This window comes from Gigantopelta aegis, chromosome 9 (assembly GCF_016097555.1).
Source record: "Gigantopelta aegis isolate Gae_Host chromosome 9, Gae_host_genome, whole genome shotgun sequence".
NCBI classification, from domain to species: Eukaryota; Metazoa; Mollusca; class Gastropoda; order Neomphalida; family Peltospiridae; genus Gigantopelta; species Gigantopelta aegis.
In genome coordinates this window covers 35,120,191-35,131,363 of record NC_054707.1, presented here as the reverse complement: position 1 = coordinate 35,131,363, position 11,173 = coordinate 35,120,191, and the positions used below count along the sequence as shown (strand labels likewise).

At 38.9% G+C, this 11,173-nt stretch overlaps 1 protein-coding gene across 1 annotated transcript in view; it reads left to right on the top strand.

Annotated features, from left to right (window-relative positions):
- LOC121381539 (acetylcholine receptor subunit alpha-L1-like) overlaps positions 1 to 9,111 on the top strand; it is an 11,201-nt gene extending 2,090 nt beyond the window's left edge. Inside the window, exon 2 of the mRNA XM_041510867.1 lies at positions 8,691 to 9,111. Within this exon, the coding sequence (XP_041366801.1) occupies positions 8,691 to 9,111 (421 nt within the window). The remainder of the gene's footprint in view (positions 1 to 8,690) is intronic.
- Positions 9,112 to 11,173: the final 2,062 nt, after the last annotated feature.

The window sequence follows — 11,173 nt, the reverse complement described above, 5'->3', positions numbered from 1 at the left end:
GGTAATAGATGAAATAAAATTGCATACATTTTTTGCCCACATAAAGCTATTGGACTTGTGGTGTTAACTTCTCTATCAAAAGTTCGGTGCATCTCGAACTTTGACCCAGCCGGAAGTTATTTGGTTTAGTACTACCTGTAACATCTTTACGATCATCAGATCCTTTTTGATGACTAAATAGAGGATTCGTCACTGGTGCTACTAATGGAAACATGCAGCGGGTTTCCTCTCTATGACTGTGCCAATATGACCATATGTTTGACATCCAATAGCCGATGATTAATAAATCAGTGCTCTAGTGGTGTCGTTAAACAAAACAAACAAACAAATCGTCACGAGTGATGCTTTTTTTAATATGGAAAATATCAACCGAGTATATGTTAATCGATATTTTTCAAGGCTCTGTCGAAACAAATACTGATTAACTAGACGAGGTTGTTATTTTACATATTTAAAAAAACAACACGAGTAGCGAATTCTATTTATCCTATAACACTTCTAAAATTACATTTTATATCGATATTTAGTAATTCAAAGTTCTGAAGTGATCGCGATTAGCACAAATGTAGTTTTGATGTCACGCACTTCTGAAACTCACCAAAACGTTACGCTCAGGAATACAAGTCTTGTTGGCTGCAAACAAACGACAAATTGACAGCAAACCATTACTAACGGAGTTCATAATGGTAAATATCAAACGGGTTTATTACATGGATAGTATGTGTAAGCTGTAGGATAAAATTGCTTATTAAAGATATGTTCCTGTTTACAATACAGTATCTGTATATTAAAAAAAGGAGTTGGTTGTTGTTCTAATCTGATCTGAACGACAAAACCGTTCTACGCGATTAAGACCGTATCTCTGCACAGTACAGAGTCGAATGGGTATACTATTCCAGAGGTTGATTCCACGAATCTCTATCTAAGTGCCTCGTCTACAAGAGGATAGTCCCTATAGGCCTACCAGACCTTCGTTTTTGACGGGCGCGATTGCTATCACGCCCGTGAATCCCCGTCAACTCAATCTGACGGACGCGAAATAACGCGCCCCTAAATTGAATATATCACGCTTGTATTTATTTTTTAAGTCTGCCTTTTAATTGTTTATTGAATCCAATCCACAACGCCACAAACCTTCCCATTCTGTTCACAATTAACTTCCTAGAATACTTTTTATAAATTGAAACACGATTGGTTGGTTATCTTTACACTGAACCAATCAGCAAGGAGTTCACTTATTATTACGATCTCGTCGGTTTTGTTTTGTTTAATTTCGTACAATGCAGGTAATGATCGCGAAATTTATTTTACACATTTTGATGACGTACAGCAAAAAATAATAGGTGCGTTGTCCAATAATTCTACGGTGTGTATAATGTTTATACATGTTGATATCACAGTAAACGCGTACACCAACAAAAACTAATTTAGTAAAACAGCATAGCGCCGTACTCGCAGACATTTCTACTTTCTGTTTCACGATATTGCCACGTGATTTAAAGCCAAGGACATTGACCTTGGTAGAGTCGGATTTCTACTACATGTGATCGGTTGACGGGCACCGATTTAATTTCAACTGAGTAATTCGAATTTAACGAGTGTAAAGCGTTTATATTTTAAAATTAAATTTACGTTAGGGTGGTTTTGTTGGGTGTTTTTTTTGTTTGTTGTTGTTGATGTTGTTGTTGTTGTTTTGTTGTTTTTTTTTTGGGGGGGGGGGGGGGGGGGGGGGGGTTATGGGTAGCTATGATTCGAGTGTTAACTACAGTACACCGATAATGAAAGTTAATCCAGTTTATAAAAATGTATATTTATAAAAATTTATATTTATAAAAATTGTAGTAAGATATATTTGGGTAGAAAACAATAGATGTTGACATTTTCTCTGTTGAATGTACATAACTTGTATATTATGATATGATAAATGTGATAACCCTGTGCCATGTGGTTGTTACACTTTTAATTTCTTTTTAGTTTAAATGATTTACATATAGGCCTACTGACATTATCTTTGTGAGAATTTTATTAGACATTTTACAGTTAGAATTCTTAATAACAATACCATAGTTCTAACAATGTCAATTCACATTCAGTTCACAGGTTTGTGTCCATGGAAAAATCATATTCCTTCGATGAAGACTAAAATTATTGTATTTGTTTTAAATAAAACAGAATAAGCAATAGCAAATCAGTTTCAATTCTTTATTCATCATAATTTATATTATTCATAATTTTAATGCAACATGATATGCATATAATACATAAACAATCGACAAATGTTGTGTTCATGGTGTTTCTTTTTCTTCTGTAAGACTGCAATGGCCCATTCCTTCATCATTGAGAACAACCATCATATTAGTTAAATTAGGATATTTAGTTTAGAAATCATCACTCCTCAAATTTAATCATGTTCATAGGTGTAATTCCTCTCGGTCTCTTCCCTCTAATTCTGGTTGTTTTGAGGGATGCGATTTTTCCCTCCTCTGCATTTTGAGGAGTATGATTTCCACCCGCTCGTAAGCATTTTGAGGAGTGTGATTTTTAGCACTCCTGGGTTTTTCAAAAACGAAGGTCTAATACTATACTTTACTGGATAATACATAATTCTTGAACTGCCACAAAGATGACTCCCAGACTAGCAGACTACATCAAAACTAATGTTTATAGTTGCTCGTACCAAATGCTACCTTCGAATAATTTCGTATGTACGAAAACATATATGTGTTACGAAGTAAAGACGAAAAGTGACTCCTACAGACATTAGCACACGACCTCAGACACGGGGTATTTCTAAGAAGAAAATGTATTTAATGTGTAGTTCTGGTCGCTAAAAAGACAAAAACATCTTACAATGTCTGCAAACTCAAGACAATCCCTTTAAGCTATGGTTATATAATAGCGTCCCCGTAGTGCCCTGAATTGTAATAAATTACCCGAATTGTAATAATCTAAAAAAACAAAATAATTAAACCAAAAAAAATAAAAATAAAGTAGTGCTGCAACCAACAATTTGTACAAAGTGGAACATTTCGCAGATGTATTCAGCTGTTGGGAAAGATTCTGCCTTGCTTAATCAAATATCCTTTGCCTGATTATTGACAAATAATACATAATATATTTCCACCAAAATGTTCCTGATTATCCCATAAATATCGAAAACCTAATTCATATCATAATTTACTATAGACGTGACTCAATTATATATATATACATACATACATATATATATATATATATATATATATATATATATATATATGTGTGTGTGTATGTATGTATGTATGTATGTGTATGTGTATAGGTATATATACAGTCAAACTTCGATAACTCGATCTTGAAGGCGACGTGGAAATAGTTCGAGTTTCAGGGAGTATCTCCTAAATGACAATGAATTTGTTATTATAATTTAGTAAACTATTAAGATAAATAAACTGGTCAACAACATCAACCAATACGCCATTGTACAACCATTTTTCCTCATCTTTCAGTTTACCACGATTCCTAAATATCATAATTTTTTTAATATACTCACTGTTAGTCCCCATTTATCATTATGGGTGTGTTGTGTACCTAGCATCTGTTGTAACCATTGTATAGTATTAGACAAAATAACCCTTTCACCTGCATATAATAAGAAAAGACTCAAATCTCTAAATTAAATGTCTGTATAACCATTTACAATAAATTATTTTTCTATATCATTTAAATATAAAGAAAATAATATCGGAGACAATACTTCGCCTTGCATTAAACCAAATGTTAAAGTTTGTTTCGTTTACCTACACCACTAGAGGACATTGATTTATTAATCATCGGCTGTTGATATCAAACATTTCGTAATTTATATAGTCTTAGTGAGGGGAAACCCGCTACATTTTGTTTTTATCAGCGAAGTGAAGTTTTCTACTGGGATGTATGCGGCCATTGGAACTGATTGAACGCTGGAACGCTTCTCGTTTCGACAGTCTGCACCACCAGGTTGGATTCTTTTTTAGCGAGATTCCTTGCCTCCACGTCATTTCTCCGTCTATGTTGACTTGTTTTTTCGTGACTCGTATGACGGCCATTCTGCAGAACGCCACGGTTTTTCGCGTTTAGTCTCTACATGTCCGAGCCTGTCCTAACGGCACTGGAAGATTGACCGCCCCACTCTGAGAAGAAATAGGAAGCGGGGTCGGCCCCTACTGCTCTTTTCTATACTTTGCTTTGTTTTCTTGTGATACCATCTCGTATCCTCCGGAGTCGGGTCCGTCCGCACCACTATACCAACCCATGACGACTGGACTATGCCCTAGTCTGATTCTCTCTCTCGTTCAGACGGATCCGGCTTCTCAAGATCTGTATTTCAGCACAGCACTACACCTTCAACGTCTATTGACTGTCAATCTAGGGTTGTTGTTTTTTACGGGATGCAACCCATCTCGTCCCTACAAGCTGTGCACCCTAACGGCCTTAACGAGGCCACTGACGTGGACATATAGATCGGAATTTAAACTTTTGGCTTTCGTTCAAAAGTTTTTCGAAATTACTTCTTTTTTTTAAAAATATTATTAAATAGTCCGATCCTCTCTTCTTTCTCTCATTTATGTTTGGACTGTCCTTCTAAAATGCTCCAAATTATATAAATATTCGACCGAGCAGTCAATTCTTTTTACTTTTGGCTTGTAACTTTTTTTCTTTCTTTTTTAAATTCTATTAACTATCAAAATTCTGCCCATTTTCAGCAATACATCCCCCCCCCCCCCCATCCCGAGTCAGGCCACCGATCTTATCTAATTTCTTTTTGACCACCCGATCTATTTAGCGACCAAATTTAATGAGTAGAATTTTCTTTATTTAATTATATTAATTAGAGATGCGCATCAAAATTTTAAAGGCCCACTATTTAATTTTTGGATGTAAATTTCAAAATTGTCCGCTTAATTGTTTTTCTGTCCTGGGACAAGCCCCTGGCTATCCAGAGACAGGCACCGGGATGGCCATGCTCGAAACTCTAGTGGTATATGAGCATGTAAAAATTATTCGCACTCGCACTCGCAATGTGTATTTAATCACCGTTACCTGTAGAATTTGTTAACCCGGTTGGGCTGCTTGTGCTCCCTTGCACATGCCAGCGCGAGCGATCTCTTCTCCCAACCCATCCCCCAACCCTTTCCCTGTCCTGGACGGAGGAGCCGGCAAGAGCCGACACCTGCGCCCATGACAGCCGTGCACTACAACAGCTTGTTCTGAATGTGCATGTTTTAATCCTACAACCTGACCTGACCTAGAATTCGTGCGGTTAACAGGTAACAATCACAGCTTATTTTCAATTACCAGCTTTGATCTTTAAATAACTACAACCTATGTTGCGCGTTTATTCGAAAGTTTCGTTGTAAAATTAATTAAATTCCATTGAGTCACGAACATGTCTGGAGACACTGGAGTCGTTTCAAGTATTATTTCATTTCCTGCAGTGACCGTCGAGGCCACAGATTTAATTCGCTGTGTTCCTGTTGTTTGATATTTTGTCTCCCTCTCTCTCAGCATTATTTAACCGAATAAAGTATAACTAAGTGTACATATTTGACATCACTGAATGGAAAGCCGTCAATAGCAATTTTCTTTTTCAAAAAAAATGTCAGTACGTCGGAAAGTGTGTATAAATGCACCATTTAATTCATATGTGAATGTTAGTTCAATTTTACTTTATCAGTAGAAACAAACCCTTAAAAACCGAATTATAGGCGTACGGCCTCCCATTGGGGGGGGGGGGGGGGGGGGGTGGGATCCTGCCTGCTGGGTATTGCCCGAATTAATAAAAAAAAAATGCCGAAATCGGATAACAACATTTATTCTAATTAGCATTACTGCCAAACAGTTATATTGGAAACGAATATTTACGCATTTTTACATGAATTACAACTAAAACTGTGGATACATTAATGGGTACATTAATGGAAATATATTGTGAAAAGGTTTCTGGCCATCTCATTTTGCTCGAATATCTCTATCGTTTTCCCCCGAATTTAAGGATTTGCTCCAGCACTAGGTCGGGGGGAGGGGCGGGGGAGGGGCGGGGGGATAGTTGCCCATGCCCCCTGTCTCGAATACCAGAACACCCCTTAAAACCGGACAGTTGGCTTGGTCCAAAGGTTGCCGGTTTAGAGCGGTTGTCCATGTTGAGTGTAGATTGAATCCATAGTTTAAACAGAATCAAAACTCAGTCGAGCTGTACAGCTACTTGTGTTACTGTTATGCTCCCTTCATTTCTGAAGTAATCGTTTCAGTTACCCCTGCGTTAGCTGTTCGTCGTCGTGGTGGGGTAGGCCGTAGCCCAGCGGTAAAACACTCGCCTAATGCCCGGTCGGTCTGGGATCGATCCCCATCGGTGGATCCATCAGGCTATTTCTCATTCCAGCCAGTGCATAACGACCGGTATATCAGGCCGTGGTATGTGCTATCCTGTCTGTGAGATAGTGCATATAAAAATAAAAAATTCCTTGCTACTAATGGAAACATGTAGCGGGTTTCCTCTCTAAGACTGTAATGTCAAAATTACCAAATGTTTGACATCCAATAGCCGGTGATTAATAAATCAATGTTCTCTAGTGGTGTCGTTAAACAAATCAGTAGCTCCTTCGTATGCTATTCCTCACCGTGGTACAGGGTTGGTAACATTTCCATGGATCTCCTTGACAGTGGCGAATACAACATGTATTCAGTATATCTTCGAAATTTAAAAAACAAAAAGGTTATGCAAGCATCTGTGATAATATAATGTTTTCAGACATGTTTTTCGTATTGTGCAATATCGGTTTGTTTATCACAGCTCCATACACTGTTAGCATGGTCTGCATGACCACAGCGTTTGTTTTTGTCTTATCGAACATTTTATTTTTGGCATGCTGTGTTGATCTTTCGCAGCTGTTTACTTTCAAATTTGTGTTTTTGTTTTTTGTTTTGCCTTGATAATTCGGTTCAGTACTCAGGCCCATAGCCATTAGGGTTGGGAGTGGGGGGGGGGGGGTGTTCGATTTCCCAAGGTGACGTTTTTTTCAAATGCCCCCAGACCCCCCCCCCCCACATTCCCCAGAATCGGTCGCTTCGTACCTCACCATAAGCCTAAAAACATGTTCCACCCCCCCTTTCAAAATTTGGTCACGGGGCTGTACTCTTGGTTTAGTTTACCCCACAATCATAACAAATTTACTGTTCACTGTTTTCGTTTTGGTTTTCTTAAAGAAAAACAATAGCGTTTATTTTTTGTCGTTTTGACAATTTTAATCTTTATGTTCTTCGTTAGGTCGAAACAAATTAATTAATGTGTCAATTTCTTTGATCTTCTTTGATTTCAACTTATGTTTTTTTTTTAATTTTACAGTTACCCTAGATCACCAGACCACCTTGATACCCATAGCCGCGCCTATGAATTCATAAATGTATTATTACAAGCAGTTTAAAATTAACATTTAATTAAGATAGAATAACTAGGGGCGTAGTCCAGTGGTAAATCGCTCGCTTGATGCGCGGTCGGTCTAGGATTTGATCCCCGTCGTGTTATTATATTTGGGCTATTTCTTGTTCCACCTGTGCAAAACTGGTATATCAAAGGCTGTGGTTGTAACATTCTATCAGTGGGATGTTGCATATAAAAGATCTCTTGTAGCGGGTTTCCTCTCTTAAACTATATGTCAAAATTATCAAATGTTTAGACATCCAATAGCCGAATGATTAAATACAGTCAATGTGCGTCTAGTGGTGTTCAGTAAACGAACAAACTTAACCATAAATCTATATACCCAACAAATTCGACCAAATCATGCCCATGGGTAGGAGTTATGATAAAAAAAAATCTGCTTACGACAGTACAGTTGTTTTTTACATCCTTAGAATGTCTTGAGCTATAACCAAACTTTATTTAATTTTTCCCCATTAAAATGCAAGCCATTTTTTTTTAAAGCGTAATTATTTGAGTAACTTCGATTAACTAATCATCGGCTATTGACATCAAACTACAAGTAACTCTGACACGTAAGTTTGTTAAACTATCCCTACATTTTGGTGAATATAGCATAGGTTCTTGAATATGCAATTTTCCCACAGTAGGAAAGCAAATACCCCAAGTCCCAGATTTTTTTTTCGGGAACACTGGTTGGAACGAGAAGAAAACACACCATTAATCAGCTGAACTTTTTTCTACCGAGAATGGTTCGATCCTGCGATACAAGGCAGACTCAAGCGTGCACTCATTGGACTGAGCTAAAACCCGCCCGCAACATCTGCTTGAAACAGCTAGTCAATTCTATCACCGTAACCGTTTATTTTTTAATTTTTTGATCTTTATTTATTTAATTTCAAATCTAATTTTTTAATTTTTTATTTACTTTTTTTTTTCGGGGGGGGGGGGGGGGGGGGGGGATGGACATTGCTCAATGGTACAGCGCTCGTTTGATGCGCGATCGATCATAGGATCGATTCCCGTCGGTGGTTTAACAAAGGAATCTTTATGTACTATCCTGTCTTTCCAAATGTGACTGTTTCTTTGATGCATATAAAAGATCCCTTGCTGCTAATCGAAAAGAGTAGCCCATGAAGTGGCGACAGCGCGTTTCCTCTCTCATATCTGTGTGGTCCTTAAGCATATAACCGTAAATAAAATGTGTTGAGTGCGTCGTTAAATAAAACATTTCCTTCCTTTAATATTTCAGCCCAACCGGTGTTCACTTCACTCGGGTGCCGCTCGTTCTGTACCACGATGGGTCTCTAACGCACGTGCAACCCACGTCCATCAAGAGTCGGTGCTCCATTGACAAGCATCGCCCGAACGACAGCTTCACGTGCAAACTCAAGTTCGGTTCGTGGACATACGACGGCAACATGTTCGACATTAAGATGAAGGCTGGTGAACGCGGTTTCGATATGACACTGTTCCAGCAGAATCCGAACTACGCCGTGATCAGCACGAACTCCACCCGTCACGTCGAGTACTACCCGTGTTGCGCCGCGAGCCCTACGTCGACATCACGTTTGAAAGTTACCTTACAGCGAAGACAATGGTTGAGAAGAAACAGATGTCCTCCTATCATCTTCATTTCTACCCCACCCAGGGCGCGTGTGCATCAGCATTAGTGGCATAAATGTCAGCCCATACTTTGATCGCCGCTTCATGCGCAACTGAAAATTAATTTTTTTAGATAAACAAAAAAAGCGATGAACGAACGCGCACAAAAGTTTAATATCACGATTGTTAAAACAAGTGATCCGAACAATGAGTACCTGGATTTCAATAGACTGGGCGAGTCAACTACTCGCCGACAAGAATCGGAGGTGAAGTATATATACTAATGTGTTAAGAAACGTATCTAACTTTGCTTGGTATAACTTGATGAAATCCAACCGTTTGTCTGTTTTATAATATGCGTTTATTAAGTGTTCAGTATGCATCGTTTAGTGCAAAAATCATGGCCACAGGTTGATAGGTACTGGGAGAAATTTTGACCAAGTCGTGGTAGGGGATTTGTAAAAAAGATACCCACTCCGGGTAAACCTCTTGAATGACCACTGCTCCGCAAGCGCATAGAATGACTAAAGTGTTGACCACTTGCACCGAATATTGTTCCATTCCTGAATGAGCGCTTGACATGGTTTGTGCTATCCTAGCCTGTGGGAAGGGACGCAAATCAAAGATCTGTTGCAGACTAACCCAAACATGCTCGTGGGGTATGTGACAGACTTTTAGCGGGCCAGTCCTCTAAAAAACAATGTTATTTGTCCTATAAATTTGACAGTCCAATAGCCGTATGAGAGGATAAAAAATCATGCTGAAAAATCGAGATGTGGCGTCGTTAAATAACACAGGAATTACGTTGATGATCCAGTCCATGTCTATCACCGTAACCGTTTTCATTTAAATTGCCATCAATGACCTAGTGGTGAACGATATAATGTATATTGGCTTCCCTAGACCCTGACACAACCCCCACCCCCGGACACGACGTTTGTTTAAGAACACAAACCTGCATAGCGTTCATTTCTCCTACGGTAGCGCGCAACAAGCCATCTACCACGTTGTAAATAAAATCTGGATTCAGACTAAAAAAGAACGGTATTTAACCGTCGCCGTCTCAGACGCACGTGTGCACGTGCCCAATATCAGACGATTTATTTTGTAACGTTGGTTAAAACGCATCCGACGTAACACTTCGTGCATGTAAATGGATAATCTAAGCAGACGATATAAGTAATGTTTGATTTCACTTATTCGGTTATTATTAATAGTGAAAAATATGCCTTAGCAGCAGTAGCAGTATGCAGTTTGGAATCGATTGCGCAAATGCGTGTTGAGTGCTATCGTTAAATTGACCACGCGTTCTTTAACACGCGGACCAACACGGTGTTCACTTCGTTGGGGTGCCTGTCGTTCGAAACCACGATGCGAAGTCTCGTATCGCTCGTGCGAACCCAACATCCTTCAACGTCTTCTGTCGACATTGCCAGCATCAAGCATGCCAATCGCCCGTTCGCGTGCAAATTCAAGTTCGGTATCTTGGACACTAAAAATGCTACATGTAAATAAACCTTAAGATTTTTACAAATGGTGAACGCATTTTCGTTCACTTGACACTGTTCCAAAGACAAGTAAAACAAATTGACCGAATACTACATGGGACATGTCGAACCATGCATGCACGTGCAAACTGAATTTCACGTTGTCGACGATCAACAGTGCAAAAATAATCGAGAAAATTCATGAATCCTGATACTACAGCTCAAGGCTAATACTACCTATATAATTTCATTACACAATGAATTCTTTAACGCAACAAATACTATATGTACAAATCGGAAGTTTCTTTTTTTGTTCAGTATATATAGCTTTAAGTACTAGACAGGATTTTTTTTTAATTCGGGCAAAAACCAGCCTGCTCTCCTACAAAAATGGGAGCCCGTACGCCTATGGTTAGTTGTGGCATGGAGGAGTCTAGACTGTGGCGACTGACGTTTATGGGGTGGGGGTCGAATCTCCTCCCCCAGAAAATATATTGGAAAAAAAAGAAAGAAAATTTGCTGGAGCAGGCTGGGGTTTCTACCCTCGAACCCCCTTCCCCACCTGCACACGCGCCTGCCATCCGCTTCGAAAGAATTCGTGTGTGCGGTAGTGATGGACATTCGAAAATGTGGTCCTGAGGCT